The sequence below is a fragment of the Varanus komodoensis genome, unplaced genomic scaffold, assembly GCF_004798865.1.
Source record: "Varanus komodoensis strain SLA01 unplaced genomic scaffold, ASM479886v1 scaffold4, whole genome shotgun sequence".
Classification (NCBI taxonomy): domain Eukaryota; kingdom Metazoa; phylum Chordata; class Lepidosauria; order Squamata; family Varanidae; genus Varanus; species Varanus komodoensis.
Genome location: NW_025335941.1, coordinates 13680383 through 13703818, shown reverse-complemented (window position 1 = coordinate 13703818; position 23436 = coordinate 13680383). Strand labels below are relative to the sequence as shown.

Here is a 23436-nt window from a genome sequence, read left to right as displayed (position 1 = left end):
GCTTGTCTGCAGTTCACGCTTTTGACACTAGGTGGAGCTCGCGCTCCTGCCACCGGGCGCTATTGTACTATGTATCTCGCCAGGCTGCTGTCCGTCCGTCCGTCCGTCCGAGCAGGCCAACGTCCGAGTCACCGAGCTCATGGCGTTGAGAGAAGTGAGCGCAGAGTAAATTGATCCATCGATCTTATCATCACTTGTACCACCTTCGCACTTCGAAGTGGTACATCCCCAGCAGGCGGCGGGAGGGAGGAGGCGTGGGGCACCTCCCCTAGACTGGCCGCCATGGTTACGGCATATTCCATTCTCGACTTTCTCCCCCTTTCCTGTAGTGTGAGCGCCTGCCTCGGCCCCGCCCGTCCTGGGACACGTCGTCGCAGCAGGAGAAACATCAGCTGCAGCGGCGCTTTCTGTTTCGGTGGGTGCATCTGGCAGGGAAAGCAGGGCAGGGCATTCCGCCCAGCCTCCTCCTTCAGATGGTGAGCAGGGAAGATGGAGGGGTAGTTGATGCTGCTGCCTTGTTGGGAGATCGAGCGGGCAGTGCACCCTGGTTGCCTCTTTGCTGCTCCCTCTTCTCCCCTCTCTCCACGCAGAGGACGCTTTGCTTACCAGCCAGTGAGACGGAGCTGCCCCAGGTGCATTTCGGAACAGGACGTGGGAGGGGGAGAGCGTGTCCTGCTTGCTTGCCTGCCTGCCTGCCTGCCTTTGTAATACGGGCTCTTCTTCCCTATCCCAGCCGGGCAGACGAAGAAAGTGCTGCCTTCCTCTTCTTAGCCCCTGAACCACGCAAGCACCGACGCGTGTAATGCGTACACGTCTGTGTGTGTGTACCCGGATTCCACAGGTTGCCGCCTGCCCCAAGCTGCTTTCGCAAGCTTCGTGCTGTGTCGTCTGTGCTGCTGGTACCGCTTTCTAACAGCTGTTGGGCTGTGTTTGCCATGTGGGTGCAGCAGCCTGCCAGAGACCAGAAGAAAAGGCTGCTAACTGCAGAATCGACGCGATCTCTTCCTTTGCCTGGCTTTATTTGCCCAGCTTCACGTGCTTCCATTGTTCAGGGCATCTGAAACGAAAGTGGCTGGGGGGCGGCGGCAGGAGAGAGGATTCATTCCTGGTAAACAGGCCCTCTAGAACTGGTTTGACTCCTGCGGGGCTATACTCACTGCATACATACATCACTGCCGCACGCTGCAGTTTCTCCTCGTCCACAAGCCAAATGGAGAGAAGATGGCAGTGAAAAATGTGTCCAGTGATATTTAGAAGAATGGTATTTGTTTGTCCACAGCTATAAAAGTCTCTTGGAGCATTTGCCAAAAACTATATTTAAAGAACAATGGTAAGGTATCTTTTGTTCAAGTGCAGTTGTTTTATTCTGCGCTGCTTCATGTTTCTCCTTGATATTTATCCTGTACCTGTAATATTCTGTTTATTTGTTTTCAAAGCTGTCACAATTTTTTTAAATTATTTTATTGATTATATGTATATTCATCATTTTCTGTAGAGAGCTCAAGGCAGCATTCATGACAATTCTCTCCATCTTTTACACTAAAAAATGTACCTAACAGCTAAGGCTAAGAGTCAGTGATCTGAGTCGCACAACAGAGTGGATTATCACGGGTTAAATAACCCACAATGAGTTGCAACTTGTCCCAGGCATGTATGGTCGCCATTTTTAATATGCAACCCCTGATTGGGGTGATTAGCGCATGTGCTGTGTTTTGCCAACCTGACCACCAAGGGTTGTTTGAGGGTTCAAGAATGGACATATATGCCTCAATCAAGCATGGCTCAGCGTGTACATTGTGAAATAAAAAATTGACAGTGGCCATTTGTTTCATGCTGACCTAGTGACCATTCCAAAACACTCAGTGAGCTGCATTGGTGAGTGAGGACTTGATCATGGATCTCTCAGAAACTAGTCTTAACGCTGTAACTGCTGCACAACACTCTCTCTTAGTTATATAAACCTCCTCCAGCACCATGCATATAGTGGGCTGGAAAATTTAGAATAATTGGATTAAGAGAAGCATGGTTTATGTGCCATTAATTGTCATAAGAAAGGAAGAATTTCACTAGGTGCAGCAGCTTTATTATGATTAAAGAAGCTGCAGCTGATGCTGTCTTCTCTCTTTGTATCTCTTTATAATGTATCTCAAACATTTCTAATTTAAGATATATAGTTAAATTAGACAAATTCCTGGAATGTAAGATTATCAGTGACTGCTAGGACATAGTACTTCCACTATCAGAGGCAGTATCAAAACATTTTCATGAACATCTAGTTGGCTACTTTGTGAACAGAATGTTGGCCTAGATAGGACCTTACATTCTTAAACAATGCTGTGCTCAGGAATTGTGCTTTGTAGCAGAACTGAACAGAGCTCACAGTCCTTCCACATAAAGTCCCACTAATGATTATTACTTCAAGCCTTCTTAATTTCAGTCATATAATTCAGGGTGTTGGAAGAATTGTTTTGTTGCTTCTGGTAAAATATCGAGTGTCCAAATTCCAGTGCAGCCAATCTACTGCGGACCACTCAGAATGCTGCCATTAGATCAAGGTTACTCTCTTGGAGTCTACATAGGACAGCCAGAGTGCTGCTAACTTGCTGCTTAGTTTTCAAACTGTTTTTTGGGAGACCATCAGAATTTTCAAATAGGTTTTGAAGGTAGAGTTGACCACAACATTCTTGCCTGCTTCTTTTCTTCTTTATTTCTGCCTATGTTAGAGATAAGCACCTGAACTTACAGATGCAGTCTTAGAAAATTTTTATTTCAACATTTTGTCAGATGCACAAGGTTGTTTATAGTACAAAATTTAAAAACAATAAGTGTTAAGATATAAGTAATATAAGATAGCTCTTTTTGCATGAGCTCTGTGTAGCTTCAGACCATGACTGTGCCTTCTATCCCTCTCTAAAGCAGTGGGATAAAATAGATACAGTTGTGTGACCCGATTGTTGAATCCGAATGTGGGATGCCCACAGGTTCAAATACCTGCTTAACTAGGATGCCCATTTTGTGGTCACATATAAGTGGCTCTGTTTCATCCAAATCTTTCAGATGCTGTTGCACTGAGGATATACTAAGTATGCAAATATTCCTACAAGTGTATAATTTCAAAACTGTCAATTAGAATAGGATTATTCAGTAAGTCTTGTTCCTCTGCAGTAAGGCAGAAATCCAAACCTTGGGGAGATGCCTGATGTAGCTTTCTAGAAATGTAGAGATGAGATAATATTTAATGTATACTCAAGTGGTTAGATAATAAATTATACATTGATAAAAATAAGCTCTTGGCATCTTATCTCTGGCCTCAGGAAATAACAGATCTAAACTACAATCATAACAAAGAATTTCAGAATATATTACACTGATGAATATGATCATATCATTCTTGATAGTGTTAAGGAATTTGAAATATTAAATAATGACTAATTTATTACTTTTATCACTTCTATCACTATAATGTTATATAATACTACTTTGGGAGGACTTGCATCTCAGAGGTGGCCATTTTAAATAAATATCACAATAGTAATTGTTAATTAAATGTTTGCCCTGACTTTCCATACTAAACTTTCAAGATGGGTGACAACAGCAATTACCATTTTTTTAAAATGCATTAACTAAAGAAGCTAGATCAAAACAGAATAGGACAGATAAGCAAAAACAAGAGCAGATAAAAACAGCCAGCTAAATCCATCAGACAGCGTCATAGAAAATAAATTGGTGCAAAAGTTTGAAGATTGGGTAGGATGGTCAATATCCTGATAAGATAGAAGCAAAATTCAAAGTGATCTTGATAAACTGGAATAGTGGGTTGAAAACAGCAGAATTAAATTCAGTAGGGACAAATTCTAATTTCTACACCTTGGAAAAGGAAACCAAATGCAACTGGAGGATATTTGGCCTAACAGTACTACAAGCAGGACAAATTTTGAAATGGCTGTAGAGCACAAGCTGAAAATGAGTTGACAATGTGATGTGGCTGCAAAGAAGGCAAATGATATTTGGGGCTAGATTAACAGAAGTATTATTCAAAATCATGTGAAGTACTGTTCCCTTCTACTTGGCACTGGTTAGGCCAAATCTTGGTACCACGTCCAGTTCTGGGCACAAGAAAGCTAGATAGCCATGCTTTAACTTGGAGTTCCTGCATTGCACAGGAAGCTGTACCTAATGACTTTATTGGCTCTTTCCAACTTACTATTTTATGATTCTATTATTTTCTGGCTAAGTGAAGTTTCTGAGCAATTTTAGAGAGCATATCTCAGGACACTCCACAATAACTGAATTAAGACATGTCATCTTGGCCAGATCTGCCCATCCAAGCTTGCACACACAGTTGACCATGTTCCTGGAACCAGGAATATAGTCAACCGTGTATTTTTATCTTAAAAGAATTCAAAACAGGTTGCACTATTCCCTGATATCCCATTCTGACCAAGAGCATCCCTGTCTTTTTTGAACTAAGTTTCAGTAAGTTTATCCTTATCCAATCCTGAACCTTGGACTGAGATAGGAAGGGAGAGATAGAGGTAGGTGTCATCTGCATTTTAGCGGCACTGAACACTCTCTCCCACTGATGATATGCATATTTTTCAATAGCATGACGGGCAAAATAGAACACTGTTGAATTCCATAGATCAACACCTCTTGTAATAACAGGAGTTCCTACCAAGCAGCACATTCTAGAACATGCCCTTCATGAAGGACTAAAAACAATTTAAAATGGTGTCTCAAATCAAGTTCAGGCATTCCAGAAAATTACTATATTTGTGGTACTGAAAACTACTAAGTGGTTATTACCTAAATGCAAATACTTAGTTTACTGACAACTAAAAATATACCTGTAAAATTAAAGTGACCAATGTATTTCTGTAACGTCCTTGACTTAATAAAAGTATGTTGAACTCTCTTGATCTAGGAAAGCAGCCCTTTCTATGTAGATTTGGTTTAGCTTCTGTTAAAATTAACTGGTTGTTGTGGTTTGGGCAAAATGTTCCGTGTCTGCTACCATGTTCCTCTATTCATTTAAAACACTTCCGTATCAATGAGGTAATGAATTAATGAAATAAGTAATCTAAGGTAATCACATTGATTTTGCTAATATGTTCAAAATAAAAACTTAGTGAGATAGGTAATATTTATGCCATTTCTGAAGTTAAGGAAGTGGAATGATATCCTAACTGAGCAAACTACTCATTTGTAAATTACATATACATGAAAGAGTTTACATAGAAGTTCATCTCAAGTTCATTGAAGAAATTGCAAAAACACATTTGGTTTTAATAGCGAAGGATTTTAGCATTAGGCACTAATGGTAGGCTTACGAACTATAATCAGGGATGATCTTCCTTTGCTACTGATAGTTTGGAACGCAGATGGAGGGGGATCCAGAGGAGGAGGAACCTGTTCTGTCTGTACAGCTGATGAACAGGCACATTGGATACAGCTCAGTGTCTGTGGGCAGTTACAGAGAATGATAAGGGACTTGTCAATCTCCCTGAAGTAACTTCTTGACTTTAGTGCATTTTAATTACATTTAATTTTACAAAGAAAACATCAAACATTAAATATAGATAGGTGTTACTTTTATAGCAAGTTTAGCTGGTATTTTGTGCTAGGGTATCCTAGTGAAAGAGTGCATTTTTAGTACTTAATGCAAATACCACTTGAGTATTTTCAGTAAAACTGATGAGTAAATCCAGACTTCTGTGGTTCTGTATGAAAGTACGCAAATGGTTCCTGCACTTCCAGAGCATTCCAAGTACTGAAATTAAGCTCCAGAACTTTAGTGCTGCAACTGTTTTGTAGAGTTTTACTATTCATGTAGGATATAAAATTAATATTTCTTAATGTTGACTTTGTATATACTGTGTGCCATTACAGATAGTTGCATAGAGTGTTGACCAAGAATGTGTTCAGAGTGTCAAATCACGGTTTTTGCTTGTTGGTTTCAGCTCCCCAGAAGATTTTCTCTATGAAAACTTAAAATGGACCCTGAGGAGCAGGAGTTGCTTGGAGATTATAAATACAGAAATTATGCTTCAGCAATTGATAAAGCTTTGAGGAACTTTGAATCTTCAAGTGAATGGGCAGATCTTATATCTTCACTTGGTAAACTTAACAAGGTACCATATCTTAGTTTTCTTTGTTTAGAAATTGAGTTTGTATGGTATTTAGGTGCTAATTGATAGGTTTATAACTTACATATCATTCTGACAAGCTTTTCATGAGCAGATTTTGGATGAAATAGAATAGGAAAAAGTTAATTGTGAAATAAAATGTTCAATATACTAGATTAAGGATGGAAATACTAAAATTTTCTGAGGAGTACAAAACAAGTTACATAAAAGTTAACAAGAATAGGTAGTAAATTTCTGTTTATAGAACTTGTTTCTGTTACAATACTGAAAGAGTACTGTATGGTTGGCTGACATTTAAATGTTCTCTTTCTACTTGCAGCAGGATCTTAGTGGTGTTCCTTAGACTGAAACATTGTAGTCCTTTTGTGCTGCTTTAAGGATAGAGTAGATGGTTATCTTTTAGCAATATCCTGGTAGCTGATGCAAGAGTGGGCCTTCTAAACTAATAAATTAGCTAACTTTGAAAGCTAACTTTAAAAAGCTATTTTCATGCAGAAGAAAGGACTTAAAAATTAAAACTATAGATTGAATCATCTGCATGTAATGTTCTTTTGTAATATTTTAAGTGTTAATGAAAAAATCAGTAACACATTGATCATACACTTACCAGGAAACAAACCAGCAGCTGTCTGCTCTGTGTCATAAGTTTGTATAAATTTCCTAAATTTAGTCCCAAATGGGAAAGTAGTGCCAGCAAATTAGACATGGATGTAGCAGGACAAATCTTTCATGTTTGAAATTGTAGCTTCAATTTCACCTTTTGGAAGCAGTGCTAAACCAATCTAAATGTTTAAACATATAAAAAGGAAGTTTAAATTGTGCTTTAGAGGAGTTGCAGAATTAAATGTTATTTGTTTATTTAAAATGTTTTAGACTTTAGATTTTATTTATTTATTTATTGCATTTCTAAACCACCCATTTGCTGAAACTTCAGGGGCAGTTAGAGCAGTTCCTGGAAAGTGATAAAAATACAATAAAACTCCATAATTGTTTCCAAAGTACAAAATTTAAAAATAATTTAACAAGTAAAATAGTATTTGATACATAATAAACCTTTTAAATAAACCTTTTAAATAAACCTTACATTGGCGCCCCCAGTGAAGCCATTAAATATTTGCTCTAAGAAGCTTTCATGCTTCACTCTCAAAACTACAGGATATACTCTCTAAGAATTTATAATTTGCTCCCTAAGCTTTGGCACTTTAGAAAGGGTGTGAAGATGTAGCTTTTTTAATTCTGTCATTTTAATTTTATGATGTTTTACTGGTTTGATGATCTATTTTGTATTGTTTTAAAGTGCTGTGCACTGTTTTGATGGTTTATTGGCAAATAAAATGGTAGACAGATATTAAGAATAAAATAAATTAACTACTTCTGATTTTTATAACCTTTTTGTTTTTTCTTGTGTTGCATTCCTTTGCTGTTTTCTATAGAAAACAGTCACACAAAGACTGGTTGGTGATAAGCTTCACATGTGTTTTTTGGGGGGAAAAAAATCAAGTTTCCCCAGTCAAAAGTTAATCTTATTGCTGCCTTTCAGTGGAATGTTTATTCAAGACTGAGAGCCTTTCAGATTGCTAAACTCAAAGAGATCTACCCTCTTTGGTTGTTTTCCTACCTCAGTGAGCAATAGAAGTTATATGCATTTGATTTGCTAGTTAAAGAAGCTTATTCTCATCTATAGGTTGTAAAATATGCAGCAACACAGTAAGACTAGGATTAGATTACAAAACTCAGCTTTTATGTTCCACCAGCCCATCTGCTACAGTTTTCTTATTTCCTTAATCTGCTTATGCAGTGTTCAGGCTAGCATGCTTGTCGCATTTCATTTCAGTGTTATCACTCACAATCCCAGAAAAAATTGTATTTTTCTCATACATATGTAGAATAGGAAAGATAATGTTTTCTTTTATTTATAAATAAATATCAGATATGTGCAATTATGCTTACATAGCCTTCCACACTAACAAACTAGATCCACCTTCTCTAGAAAAATACAAATGAGCAGGAGATCTTCATGCAGCAATTCAATTCTATTGAAGGAATTTAGCCATATAAAGTTAAAAAAGAAAGTTGAATGAGTCCTGTGGTAGCATAACAACATTTTACACACATTTATGCTGGGAAATGTTACGGAAAGTATGACACATTCAGAGAAGTCTGGATTGCACATGCTCCTTTGTACTTATTTTCTCCTTGTACGAATAGCAGTAGCAGATAGTTTTAAAAAACACTACCAGACTAAAGGCATTCTTAGTTTTATAGGAACTGCAGTAGAATCTTTAGTTCACCGAGTCCAAAACTTAAACCCCCAGATGTTGGACCGTTTCAACCATCCCTTGACCATTGGACATGCTCCTGGAGAGGATGGGTGCTGAAGTCCAAAATGTGGTGGTTCAAGGTTGGGAACCACTGCTAGATAATGGATTTTACCAGGGGCTTTATAGTAATATATCAGAACTTAAGCATTTCAAAACAAAAAAGCACTTTATTTTGGCTCAAGGATATACTTGGTTTAAAATCTCTGATCAGTAACAAACATATTTTATTGTCTCTGTTTAACAGTTTAGAGAATATTATTCCATGGTGAAAAAAGCAGAATCATGGTAGATGTGTAATTGCATGGTTGGTACATTAATGCTTTTTATCATTTTGAACAACATTATTTTCATTTTAGTTCAAAAACTAACAACATACTTAAAAGATCTGAAGATTTGGGGAAAAAGTAGGAAGTGGAAGAAAGGAACATTAAGTGAGACTTGTCTGGGTTCAGATGATGTGGTAACACACCCAAGTGCTGCGTATGAGTTGAACCATGGGTTGATGTTGAACAGTGAACGATCATGCTGTCTGAACCCAGCCACTCTAACAAACCATGGTTAGTTCAGTAACTACAAACTGTCCATTAAGACTGCAACTGATGCTGTTGTACTGCAAACTGCAGGTGTTCATAGCTGAGAACCATTACTGCCTTGGTGTATTATTTACAAAGGTCCTATAGCTGCTGAAATTGGTGTCCTGTTCAGGAGTGATTAGAAATGGTGATATTCATCATGTGATCAGGGTATCTCCTGATATCATATCTCATAGCCTCACCCACAGCTGCATGTTAGGTTTCCATGTGCTGTGGAAGCCTATGTGATTGAGGTTCAGAATAGCATGAAAGCTTGCATGCGAACAACTGTATGCATGAAGGCCTCCCTGCTGCATGACTTCAAACTGTTTGCGTGGATGCCTGTTAAGCTATGAAATTTCATGACAGCAGAGTTGCAGCTACCAATTGTGGCCTGTTTTCTTCTTGAGTGGTGAGTTTCACCACTTCTTAAAACATGTAAAGAGGGGTCTTGTTAAGCGATTTGTTTTCCTGGCTAAAGCAGTCATGAAAAACATCAGTACCACAAGAATTTCCTATCCAGTCCATGACCTTACTCCACAGCTCCTCTTCCTTCACAGGCAATATGTTTTCTCTCTGACTGGCAGTTGATCTAAGATTTAGAAGCATAGAAAAAAAGCGAGTCAGAAGGGGTCTCCCGGGCCATCTAGTCTGACCCCCAGCTCCAGCCGGCTCCGCTCACAACATGCCCACCACGTGCATGTCCAGCCTATCTTTGAACACCCTCACCGATGGGGCCTCAACCACCTCCCGTGAAAGCCCATTCCATACCCTCGGGGTCCTAACTGTCAGAAAGTACTTCCTGGCATCCAAATTGAACCTGAGTTCTCTGAGCTTTGCTCCGTTGGAGCGTGTCCTGCTTCCTCTGCAGGGGAGAACAGGCCTCTACCCACCTCCGTGTGACACCCCCTCACATACCTGTATGTTGCCAACAGATCCCCTCTGAGTTTCTTCAGACGGGGTCTGTTGGTGACATACTTTTAGTTATGTATTCATAATATGTTTAATATTGTGAGCCAACTTGAGTCCAATTATTGGGAATAGGTAGGATATAAATAAATATAATAAGAGTAAATATATACTGCTTATTATAATATAATTATAAGCAGTTTAATATATTTAAAAGTATAGCTTAAAATACACCGTTAAAACAATTGTAACTACAATAGCAATGCCCCCTTTTCCTGCCTGGTTTGAGAATGGAACTCTTTTTCAGTTCTGGGCATCAAAATGTCCCTAGATTTGCACAGATCTATTGAGGTGGTGAGACTGGAAAGTGTGTGTGTTTGTGGGTGTGCGTGCATGCTATAGTAAAGCAAGTTCTGGTAAGTTCTCAGCTGAAGTTACTGGGCAATGAAACAGCCTGCAACTTCATCCAATTCAAAATATGGAAGCAAGGTTATGAACTAGATCTGGGCAACATGTTCCTATCATGTTGACGCTTGCTAAGCCCATTTCTAGAACTATTCAAAGTGCTGGTAATAACTTTTAAAGGCCTAAATGGTTTAGGGTTAGCCAATCCAGTGCTTGAAGGATTTCTTCCTCCCGCAAATATCTCCCTAGACCCTTGTCCAAGTGTTGTGAAAACAGTAAGCAGTGTGTGGCTATGAGAGAGAAAATCATTCAGTGATTCCCCAGTGAGGGTTACCTGTTGCCCATGTTGTAGTCCTTTCGGTGCCAGATGAAAACCTCTTTATTTACCCAGACATTTCAGTCATGAAACCTTATATTGGTTTCTTTTCCTTGGAGATCTTTGGATATTCGTTAAGTTTTCAGATCTTTGCTATTGTGACGTACCTGTGAGCTTTGTGGTACTTATTTTCTGCTGGTGGTTTTATGCAAGATTAGATATTATGGCTTTGGAATCTTGTTTTGTATTTGCTTTAATTTTTAGAAAACTTGGGTCAGGTGTGCTACAACATACTAATGTTGTAAAACATGTAATCTAGTCCTAAAAACATGTAATCTAGTCCTCGTGTAATTGTTGCTGAAAATACTTGGTGTAACCGAGGTATTCTACACATGGTACAGATTGTTACCTACTAATTTGATAGAACCGTTCTGCTTTTGTCACACCCAGCTTTACGCTCCCACAAATGCGACTTTCCTTTCCTACTGGTACTACATCCTCTTATCTGCAGCTTACAATTGGAAGAAGCATTAGCTGTATTGTTTGCTGGCTCTACTTTTGTTTTTTCATCTGCTGAGATCCGCATTACAGCATTGATGCCAAAGCCTGAATTCTTCCTGAATGGACTGGAAAAAATAGGTTTTGCTTGGCAATGAAGTTGTTCTGCATGTTTCCTTCTCTCCATGGATCTCTGAAAGGTTTCCCATCTTGATTGCTAAATGGGTGTACTCAGTGAATGAGCACTATTGCCATACTATTCAGTAGCCAAGGTTAAACAGTCAAGAGTGTTATTTTCATTTGCATAAATACCAAATAAATAAACAGTTGTATTGTGGCAGAAGCTTTCACAGGCCAGAGTCCTCTATCCTTGAACTAATTGGAAAGATTAGGTATAAATGTACACCTGAAGATTACACAAAAGTTTTCCCCCCACCATTGGCCCAGAGTGAGGCCAGAACACTAAGCAATGCAAGTAGGTGTTGGTCAGTACTATGTAGGTCCATTTTAGGTATTTGACCAAGAATATTGTTTCTTTTTCACCCTTAAACTGGGGTTGATCTCAGCAAGACAGAATAGGCTCAATGGCCTATTATGCTCAATCACATTTTTACCTCTTTGCAAAAAGGGGGACCTACTGCATAGTAAATATGCAAAGTTACTTTAATTTGCATTCTATTTTACTATAACTTTTAATAAGTAACTTTGCTATAAAATGTAGAATTCATTAGATGGAGGTGTAAAGTGTTTGTTAAGGGTGTGTGAATTGCTCCGATTATTTTAAGTAAACCGACTAAAGCCCAAACTGCTGCAGTAAATAGTAGCCTAATTTATGAATCATAATGCAAAATATTGTGTTGGCATAATATCTTAAATTCCACTAAATCAAGATTATTTCTTGGATTTAAACTTCTAAAAAAACAGTTTTGAAGATTTTCTTCATTTGCATACAACCATACTATAATTGTCTGCATGTTTGCAAAAGCTGTATAACTTTGACTCTCAAACTTGTGTATGAACTGAACAAATCTCCTCTCTGTGCATGCATATACAGATACATCTGTGTTTGTCTTTTTAATGTTGGTTGTACAGTATCTAGATAAATTTGCTACAAAGAACCCATACAGTCACTATTAAAACAGCAGGATTGATTTTTTTTTTTTAACAGAAATCAGCATGCACATATCATCACTCATGGGGAATTAGATTCTTCCAATAATCATAGTAAGGCACTTCTGCAAATTCTAATATGGATTCAGTTAGTGTGTATAAAATGAACAATCCAGGGTGTATCAAATAGGTAAAGCACAGAGCAAAATACAATAAATAGCTATTTGCATAGCATCTGAAATGTGGGGCAAAGGATTAAAAATCCATTCTGTGTCTGTCCACGCTGAGGGCTGCTTATGCATGGAAAGCATGTGATTCGGTTGGGCTGAACTTGAGAATATTGTAAGAGCTGAGCCCAAGTAAACTGGGGTCCCAAAGCTAATTGTGAGAGGGAGAAGGAAAAGACAGAGGTCTTGTGATATCAGGGAGGGAAAAGGAGTGCAAGCAGGTTTGTCTTTCCCTGTGTGCAGCACACCAAGGACAAATTGGCTAACACAGTAGGCATAAAGACAAACCATAAGAAAATGGAGAAAGAAGGCCTGGCCTCAAGCCTTCCCACTGGATGACCAGAGCAAGGTTGCACTAAGGTAGTCAGGCATCTAGCCAAAAGTTGATTCCAAAAATAAATGGAACTTCTACATTTTAATTCTCATAGAAAGAGGATTCAAAAATACAAGTATCAACTTCAGTGTATTATGAGCATTGGATGGCAGTATAATCTAAATTTACAAAGACTACAGGCCTGGTATCTATTATATTAATATATGTAATATATGAATAGAAATTAAGAGAAAGAAGAAAAAATTGTGTGTGTGTGTGTGTGTGTGTTAAAAAGTGAGCAATTCAGTGAAATTAGACCACATTAAATGGAAGTTTTCTTCTTTGCTTTTCCATTGAGACAGAACCAATTCAAATGTTGGTGAAGAACACACAACTATCCATTGCTGTAAGTTGGGGGTGGATTTGTCCTTCCAATGCTATATTTCAATTATCTTAGCCAAACTTCATGTTTATAACATTTGATATAGATTCCACACATTAGGGATATGGCCTAATCAAATATGTGCATCTTTAATAACTAGCCATCATAGAACATGTGAGTGTTTCAATTCCTGAATTACATCTCTAGCAATGAAAGCTCCTTAATAAACATTTGCTGATGTATCCAATAATTATAGAATAAATACTTTTGGTTTTGTCACATGATAATGCCTCTCTAATCAGATAATAAATTTGGTTGTAGGAAATGACAAACACAAAGCGGCTATACACAATTTGTCTTGTGAATGGGATATTAATTAACAGACAATAGTTTGCTAATAAATGGCTTATTCCCTGTCTTGTGCTTCCACTTAGCCCCTATTCTTACAAAGAAAACAGCAGATTTTTCTAACCTGTATATCCAGCTGTGTCACAGCACATCTAGAGTTGTAATACCTAAACATCCCTTTAAATGGGCCACGATAGCCATTAAGTTAAATTCTGTTTCATTTACTCCTAGGCAAGCTTTCTGTTACCACAGTTGCTCTTTCTGCTGAGATTAACTTGCTGAAATGTGTATTATTTTTAAGGTTGCTGATTAGGTCCTTTTCTCACAAAATACATGCTTCAAAGGTTGTTGCCTCAGATTCAGAATCAGAACTATAGGAAGAGGTGGGATTGGCATGTTTCACTGAAATGTCAAGGCCAAGAAATAAGCAAGTGCCAAATGCCAAGAAATAATTCAGAGGGCTGAGAAGAACCAGAAAGTTTCATGTTCTGCAGGGAACTCAATTGAACATTCAGAGATGGGTAGGAGTAAACTAATCAGTCCAGTTGTATGACATATAGTAAAAGGGACAAACCAGTTGAGAAGCACCAGATATTTTCAATAATTGGCCTATAAGCAGCAAGAACCACCTGTAAGGGTCAGGGACATGAGTGGCAGGATTCAAGACAGAGGCACTGGGACCAGGGGAACAGGAAGCAAGACAGAGTTTAAATATCACTCAGAACTAGGTGGCTGGATCAGATGCAGAGGCATGGTAAATAAACAGGCAAGTCAGGAACTAGAAGTATGTGTCAGAGCAAGGCAAGGATGCAGTCACAAACTAGCCATATGTCAAGAGCTGACAAGACAACAGACCAAAGAGCAGGTACTTTGAGATATGACAATCAGGCAGGATTGAGAAGTCAGAGTCAAGCAAAGTGAGCTAGCAAGGCAGGGCCAGACAAAACAGGACAAGGCAAGTTGAGACAAGGTGAGGCAAGAACCAGAACCACAGCAAGCAGAAAGACCTGTATAGCTCAGACAGCTATATAGAGTAGAGCTTGCTCTTATATAGCTCTTCCCTCATGTCTCCCAGCTGGTACTCATCAGGAACCTGAGAGCTCCCTCAGCATCTAGGACTGGTCCTGCAAATACTGTGGTGGTGGTTCTGTTTGGAGCCCCCGAACAGCCCAGATCCAGACACAACCCTGAAGGTGAAGACAGCTCCAAGCCACATTTCCCTAGTGGACAGCAGGCTGACTTTGCTTGTGCCAGTGGTCACGAATTCTGCAATACTGTTCTTTTATATTACAGAACCAGCCTGACTGACTGGCTTTGACATAATGAAGACTGTTATTTGAAAACCTTTTGCCCTATTCTGTTTTGAAGGATTGTGGGAAGGGAAAGGACTGGTATGACACTAATCTTGTAATTGGTTTTGAATGATGAGACAGGATTTATTTGTATGATGAAGTTGTATATTAATTTTGGATGTTTCCAAGATATTCCTAGGCACTTGGTGAGAAGTTTATACAGTTATATAGAATGCAACTTATGGAATTCTCATTTGTGCTTCTATTAAGTAGAAGCTTAGCGTTGATATGTTTACTGGCTAAAGATGATGTGAGCAATTAATTCTTATGACTGTTTTACAGGCACTTCAGAGTAACCTGAAGTACTCTCTTTTACCAAGACGTTTAATTATCAGCAAAAGGTTGTCTCAATGTTTACACCCGGCTTTACCTAGTGGAGTGCATCTAAAAGCACTAGAGACCTATGAAATAATATTTAAAATAGTTGGGACAAAATGGCTGGCAAAGGACTTATTTCTGTACAGGTAAGCTTCCTGCATTTTCCTGCTCTGTTCTGTTTTTTAAATGACAAAGTTTAACCGAGACTGGAGCCTTATATCTACGTACTTGGAAGTAAACTGAATTGAACTCAATGGGACATACATAATGTGCTGGGGCTACATTTACACATCTTGCCAAACACTTGCCAAGGATGAGCCGCAGCATTCTGCTGTCTGCCCTCCCTGCACTGCAGCTATGAGGAAAAACCCAAAGCTTCTGTTTCAGCTTTAGATTAATCAGCATTTTGTCAGAACCTTAATTTATAGTTATGCTTAACAATGCTTCAATGAAAGTAACCAATTTCATAAACTATACTTAAGTTAATCATACTTTATCTAGGCTTGGATGACACAAAACTCTGTGGTTAAACTAAAAGGGAAGCAAAAGTTTCCAAACTTTTCATGGCCACACTGGCATAGGAGCTCACAAGTCTGTGGCTCACTATGTTTGGTTTAGATGCAAGTTCAGCCAACAGGGTTTCCTTTTAAGAAAACAGTACCACAGAAATTTATCTCTCCCTCCGCAGCTCTGGCTTGTTTCCCCTGCTGGCAAATGCAGCAATGTCTGTGAGGCCAGTTCTTCTTGGTCTGTACGAGAAGTATTTTCTTCCACTCCAAAAGTGCCTCTTGCCAAGCCTTCAAGCCTTCTTAATTGGTCTTCTCCCTGGATTGGAGGAAGGGTCAGACATCTATGACAGGTTGGTATCTTCTGCTTTTAGGCAGGTGGGTTTATCTCCTGCTTCTGTGGCAGGCAAAGCTCTCCTACTTTTAATACTTCCCTGTCTAATAGGAGTCCCACATTTAGTTACTCACTGATGTTGTGTTGGGGCAGGGCTTGTCTTTCCACAGCTTCTAGAGATAGGGGAGATAAACTATCAAAAGAAAACAGAAAGGACAGGACCCTATGGACTTGTAACTCAGATATCTTTTTTCTGTATTTGGAATGGGGCATAGTAATTCAACAGAAAATGCTTCTTGCTGGAGGATTTTGAGGGTAAAGAAATGGGCACTTCCAGGTGGGGAGGAATCTTTGTATGCAAATATTCCTGCACTAAAAGGCATTTCAGAACAACATGAAAAACTCCTTTTAGCTCGGTATTTATGATCCTCCTGAACAAAATCTTTTTTTAATTTAAAAAATATATACCCTACCTTTTTTTTTAAATGAAGTTATAGTAATAAAAGATCATAAGGAATATAAAGCCTGTGCTCATATAAAGCAGGGTTAATATAGCAAGCCAACATTTCATGTGATTAGGAAGAACAGCAATTTAAAACCACAATCGACAGGGAACAGAATTCACATCATGTACACCTGGCACATGTGCGTGTACACCACACTTCTCAGCCTAATCTCTTAAAAGCCATGCTTTAGTGCCTTAATGCATATAGTGCTGGGACTTGACAAGTCTCAGTTGGAAGGACATTCCACAAATTAGGCCTTTCTTTCTCATAACTTCCCATTGCCTGTTAGCTGGGGAATCTGGAGTGAGGCCTTGGATGGGGATCAAAAAATGCAGGAAGAAACATATGGGAAAAGGCAGCATCTAAGGTACCCAAGTTCTAAGACATTTTAGGATTTAAATCTTGAAACCAACACTTTGACTGGAGCCTAGAGACTGGTGAAAATCAAAGAAGTGATATGTTTTGAATGCCTAGCTCACCTTCATTTCTTTTATCCTTTTTTTAACAGAACAGATGCCTTGCTGGTGAAGCTGTCCCTAGTAATTGGGAAAGAAGTGTTCTATTCTGCCCTGTGGGGAAGTGTCCTAGTTAGTCCTTCTATAAGGCTACCTGCATCCCTTTTTGTTGTTAGTCATATCAACAGAGAATTATCAGGGAAACAGCAGAAGTATATGCTGGGCACGGATGCTAAGCTCATGGTAAGTCACACAGCAGAGTTTCTTGCATGTGTTTGTACATAAACAATGAGAGAAACATGAACAAACAATAGATTTACTAATATACCCAGGGAAAGTAATGTTGCCATCTTTGGATGTAACATTTTACCCCTTTTCACCATATGAGGAGAGACTGAGGGAGCTGGGTCTTTTCAGCCCTGAGAGGAGGACACTCAGGGGGATCTGTTATGTGAGGAAGCACCATGCAGAGGTGGGTCATGACCTTTTTTCCCCTGCTGAAGGGGGCAGGACTCATTCCAGTGGAAGAAAGCTCAGGGAACCAAGATTTAGGGTGGATGCCAGGAAGTACTTCCTGACAGTTAGGACCCCTAGGGTATGGAATGGGCTTCCATGGGAGGTGGTTGAAGCCCCAGTGGTGAGGGTGGTTCAGGATAGGTTGGACATGCACACAAGTAGGCATACCATGAGTGGAGCAGGCTGAAGCCGGGAGACAGATGGCCAGGAGGCCCCTTCTGACTCACTCTGTTTCTGTGTTTCTAAAGTGGCATTTGTGCAGAGAGATTTAGGTGGTAGCCCTTTTCCTGCTGATTGCTTTGGCAAGGGACCTCACCTTTCTTTTACTGACATGCCTCCAATGAAAGCAGAAATGCCAAATTAGTGGACCCAGTTTTCAGTCCCTTAGCACATGGGGTTCTGTGCAAGTTCCCTTACAATTCTAGGCTGGGAGCAACATGCTATGTGCAGATGTGCCCTACAAATCACATGATTCAGGGAATGCACACAAGATGATTTTGAAACAATGGAGCAACTTGCCCTTTCTTTTTGTAAAAAGATGTTTCTTTTGTAGTATCACTTGTACCAAATTTTGTGTTTTGAATTACTTTTACACTTACGTTGCTTGAACTCATAATCTGGAATAAGGCTTGAAATCTTGCATGTTAGCACAGCCAAAGCAAATCCTCTGTGAAAGGACCTAGTAAAGGGAAATTCATCATACTAGCGTTATGTTTTCTTCTGTGCTTCCTACCAATATTAGGCACCTACAGTTGTAGTCCTGCACCTAGTTCTCTTGTGGCCAAAGTGGCTTAAATGAGTCATCCACAGTATGTTCCATTTCAACCCAGTTGTGTATCATTTTAGAGCTTTACACAGTGGTGCTAAACCACCAAATAGCAGCTGTTTCAGTTTAGTGGCAATGAGTTCTGTTATGAAGTTGTCTAGTTTGGATCATGACAGCAGCAAATTACAACAAGTTATGATATTCCTCTTTAGCATTTACCGATAGCATGAAGTTACGTGGTCAAGCTATTAAATATAAGTCCTTAGAGTGATAACATTTTTAAAATTTTTCTGCTGTACATAGAAAACATTTGGTGGTTAGTAGAATGTAACTACATACTAGCTGTAGTTCCGAATTTATATATTATTTGTCTTTCTTCAATAATTGCCAACCTTTAATTCTAAATCACGCTGAACTAGTTCCACAGGCTGCATTCCCAGGGACTCTGTAGACCAGTTAACTCTTCTCTGCCAAGCATTGTAAGAGTGCAACCTCTTTGTTGTAGTGGACTGTAATGGCAGAACAGCCTCTAGGGAGGCAGGCTGATGATTCTTCAGTGCTTATCCAAGCTGTTTGGGTACAGAAAATAGTTGCTTCTTTTCCTATCATGATTATTACACAGTCTGGGAATATACACACAAAACCAGTTCTTGGGTACTTAGCAGCAGTAGCACCAGAAGCTCATGATTTAAGCTAGGGGTGCACAACCTATGACCTTTCAGATGACTTGGCCTGCAGCTCCTGTCAGACACCATAGACAATGGTGAGGGAGGATGGAAACTGTAGGCCAAAACATTTGGATGACCTCAAATTGCCTGTTCTCAATTCAAGCATGTAACTATATTTTGTAGTGCAAAAGCTCCAACAGATACCTCAGGCTATAGTACTTAGGAACATAGATTAAGTGTTGATCGTGAATAATTTTTAAAAAGAATAAGAATTCAAGATAAGAACTTGACCACTCTTCCAGTTATTTTGTACTATTTAAAAATAAAAGACTGCCAACCTTTTGTCACTTTGTATTTGCTATCAAATTATTTCAGTTGGTGGTTATGCATTTGAAATCCCTCCTGTTTTGACAGTTACTGTAAGAATAGAACTCTGAGCAGATACCCAGGAAGAAACACCCCACTGTGTCTTGTACTGAGTGGGGGCAAGGTTCCTTCTTTCTTCTTCACTCAGATAGCAGCTAGTCAATTGTTTGACTGTTACATTGAAATGGAAACAGATGATATGAAACTGTTAGAGCTTCTGTTTATTAGAAAAACAAACTTAAAAGGCTCGGATCCTTCAAATTTGCCATCAAATACAGTCAATTGGCCTGCTATGGGCTGATAGAGAACCTTTGTGGCTTCATTGATGCATCAAAAGTAATTCTTCTGTTTTCACTATTGCTACAGATTAAAGCTTTTTGTGAGTCAATGCTGGATTCAAATGTTCTTGTACAAAGAAACAGTTTAGAAGTGGTTCTCTTCTTCTTTCCATTTTACTCTTCACTGGTGAGTAAATGATCCAAGATTATTTCTGCACCAGCTGCTGGGGTGGGGCGGAGGGGCGGTATATATTTCTGAATTCCTAATAGCAGAGCACTGTCCCCAGTATCCTATGGCCCATCAGACAATGTCTGGAAGCCATAAAGCTGTTCCCTAAAATACCAGCCCCACCCCTTCCACACACCACATAGCAAACAAACCCTTGGTCTGAGTGTGTGTGTTCTGGCTTATGTTGTTTAAAAGGGGAAGGCGGGGTGGGGTGGGGGACACAGTGCAGTCATACAGAAGTACCTCATTGCTCCACCTAGTGACTGAAAGAACATTTTGCTTCATCTACCTGTGACTAAATTTACTGCTGTGTAGGCCATGTCAATAAAGGAGAAGTTGGCAAGTGACAGTGTTCTTTTTCTTTACTTTTATCATGTCTGCTTGGGAATAATCATGAATATTTCAGTCAAGTAAAACCCAAAGTCAAGCCAGGGCTTCAGATAAGGTGTCACTAGCACACACTTTACTAAGCTTCTTTCATATTTGAGAGTAATTACAGTTGGTGAAGTAAGGATTCGTCTGCTAGAGTTTTATCACCTGAACAGTTTTGTTTCTATAGTTTCTTTCTTTCTTCTGCACATCACTGACTTGTTTGTACTTCTTTTAGGATCCCAATGAAAGTGCTGTTCCATTATCTAGGTCTGATATTGTCCATCTTCTCTCAGCTGCTGCCCAAACTCTTTTAAGAAGAGATATGTCATTAAACAGAAGATTATATGCATGGTTACTAGGTACTGTATGAATTAGAGTCATACCACTTTTGTGTACATTTCTGTGATGTGAATTTAGTGGGCTTGAATTTGCATTCTTAAAATACAACTTTTAAGTGCCATGGATTTTAATTAAATTAATGAAAAGCCCATTACAGAATGTGTTATACCTATATAAAATGCTTGTTATATGTCAGGATATTAAAGCAGCACACTGGCAACTTCTGACAGTGGTGTGTACGAAATTGCTGATGGATTTGCTTATAGCAAGTAATATAGCAGGATGACCTGACAGTATGTTTTCAAAGCAATTTCTGAGCGTGCAAGGATGTCTTCAGTTATTTTAGTGAATGGCCCACTGTGTGAACATACTCTCCTGTGCCACACAGTGAGCTTTCACAGGAAGATAACCAAGTCACCTAGTTCTCTGCTACCAAAGATTTCTGGAATTTGGAATCACTGTTAAGCTCTCATGTCAAGCTTGCATGTGTTTTGAAACAACTGGCAGGCATCTAGTTGAAATGTTAATCTCTGTTCAAGTTCTGACCTAGCTACTACTAGCTAGTGTGTGGACTTAGCTACTACTGCGAATCATTGTGTGCAATGGAAGCCCAAGTGATTCATGCACATTTTTCTTGATGGTGTGTGTGCTAATAAACAAGTTCTTCTCATTTACATACCTCACAGGAAGCATCCTTATGTTATACCTAGTAGAAGGTGACATGGTAGGTTTCTGTCCCTTCCAGTATAAAACAGGGCGTGTGTGTGTGTGTGTGGAAAAGACCAGAGAAAGTTAGAGGCTGTGCCATGCTTGCTTTTTATAGGTGAGTCCTCCTTCCAATGGAGTAAAGAGGTAATACTCCATTACTGTGTTAATTACTGTGCTAGAGTAATCCAATGCTTGTGCAACATAAGTAGCACTAGGGAAAAGCAGTGGCAAATTGCTACTTTCCCCCAGTGTCCCAGAAACCGCTAGCTTTGTAATGCATGTGCTGGTTGATGCTAGTATGGTATCTTTAGTCCTAATGCTGAGGTGCAGTATTAATTAATTAATTACACTTTTATGCTACCCAATAGCTGGTGGCCAGCAGAATTAAAAGGAAACAACAACAAAACACAACCAGGATTCCAGTTCCACAGTGCACATCACTGAGAAAATCATGATGGCAAGGAGTATTGTTGTTGTTATGGTGTCAAGAGGATAAAATCTGTACCAACTGTGCCATAATTCTTTGTGCCATTAATTTTAAAATATATTAAGACTAAATCCTATATAAGCTATTTTTATATTTACTGTATGCATTGGTTAATTTTTAGGTTCTGATATCAAAGGAGTTACTTTAGTGCCAGATTCTTCTATTTCCATGTCTTCAGAAGACCATGCCCTCTACTTCTTTGGAAAATATTCCAAAGATCTTTTAGTTGAGGTATGTATATTAATATAGCTTTCAAGATCTTGGTTGATGTAGTGTAACACACTCCCTGTGTAAGGTAACTTGCCTTATCCTAAAAAGCAACCATTCACACCAGTGGTACTCTCTTTTCTTCTCAACAGTACAATCATGACAACAACATATTTCTTTACAGAGATTACAGAACCTAAGTTCTGCTACTGCACTCTTCCCCAACACTTGTACATGCACACACAAAACATGGTGGACTTTATTGGTAGAAAGAATATTAAACATTGACTAACTTCAGTGAATAAAATCAATTGTTTTCTATGGGCTTCAGGTTTCCATTTCAATAATGCGTTCCATATGAATATTTGGGTCCAAATATGGAACCAAAATATCAGTATTTTGGTTCCATATCAATATTGAGTTCTGTATCAATATGGGTTTCATATCAATATGTTCATGTTGTTTAACAGGGATTGATTGAAATACTACAGCAAAAACTTGAAGAATCTGACTTGGAAGAACAGTATCATGCATACTTGAAGCCGTTCCGCATTCTCATAAGCCTGCTTGACAAACCTGAAATAGGTAAGAGGCAAGTCTCTAAAGAAAGCCTGTGCATCAGTATAATGAACTACAGTGTGTTGGAATTCAGGTGACTCATGGCACACTGACCTGGTTGCATGTAACTATAGATTATCACTGTGAATTGGGGTTACACCAAAGTGAGCAAGCCTGCCACCTCCAGCATGCTTGCCACTTCTGCTTCACAGTCACTTTTGCAAACAACCCAGGAACGCCCATTTCTGGGGTGCTCGTTGTTATAGAAACATAGAAACAGAGCAAGTCAGAAGGGGCCTCCTGAGCCTTCTAGTCTGACCCCCAACTCCAGCCGGCTCCACTCACAACATGCCTACCATGTGCATTTCTAGCCTATCCTTGAACAATGGTAGTTATGTATAAACCTAGAATATAAGTCATTGAGGGAGAAACTATACAGTTTTAACCCAACAATTCTAATTTTGGGTTGTTTGTCCTTCAACAACCATTTGGGTTTGGATATATCAAACAACTTAGAGTTGATGTGTTCCTGGGTTGTTTAATAAACAGGATGCAAAGTGCAAGCAGAGAGTGCAAGGGAGACAACTCACTCACTCCAGGGTGACCAAATAACTATGGGTTGTTTACCCCATATTTAGTCACTACACATAAACATGGCCATTCTAGCTTACCAACTCAAACAGCTGATTAGTAGCTTATTGATAGACCATATCCAAAGCATGGTTATCATTCTAGACAGAAGTGAAAAATGGGATGCCACACTATTCTTGTCCTGGGCCAATTTTGTATCTCCAGTGAAGGAACAGCAACCTAAGAAACTCCAGTGAAGGAACAGAGGTGATGCTCATCAAATTTGCACATGATATAGAACTAGATGGGATATCTAACACTGCAATTTGAGAAGTATATCAACTGTGTGCAGAG

The 23436-nt window shown here is 39.2% G+C and overlaps 1 protein-coding gene across 5 annotated transcripts in view; it reads left to right on the top strand.

Annotated features, from left to right (window-relative positions):
• The first annotated feature begins 338 nt into the window (after positions 1–338).
• The window catches only part of DOP1B (DOP1 leucine zipper like protein B), a 77529-nt gene continuing 54431 nt past the window's right edge, over positions 339–23436 (top strand). Inside the window, exons 1-10 of one of the 5 annotated variants that reach the window (XM_044442426.1) lie at positions 455–632; positions 1280–1330; positions 5961–6131; positions 15182–15363; positions 15906–16076; positions 17072–17261; positions 19701–19799; positions 20449–20572; positions 21869–21978; positions 22425–22539. In XM_044442426.1, the coding sequence (XP_044298361.1) occupies positions 5994–6131; positions 15182–15363; positions 15906–16076; positions 17072–17261; positions 19701–19799; positions 20449–20572; positions 21869–21978; positions 22425–22539 (1129 nt within the window). In that variant the 5' untranslated portion in view covers positions 455–632; positions 1280–1330; positions 5961–5993. Of the gene's footprint in view, positions 633–731; positions 1331–5960; positions 6132–15181; positions 15364–15905; positions 16077–17071; positions 17262–19700; positions 19800–20448; positions 20573–21868; positions 21979–22424; positions 22540–23436 lie in introns of those variants that run through there. The other 4 variants (XM_044442425.1, XM_044442430.1, XM_044442427.1 and 1 more) reach the window with 4 other exon arrangements.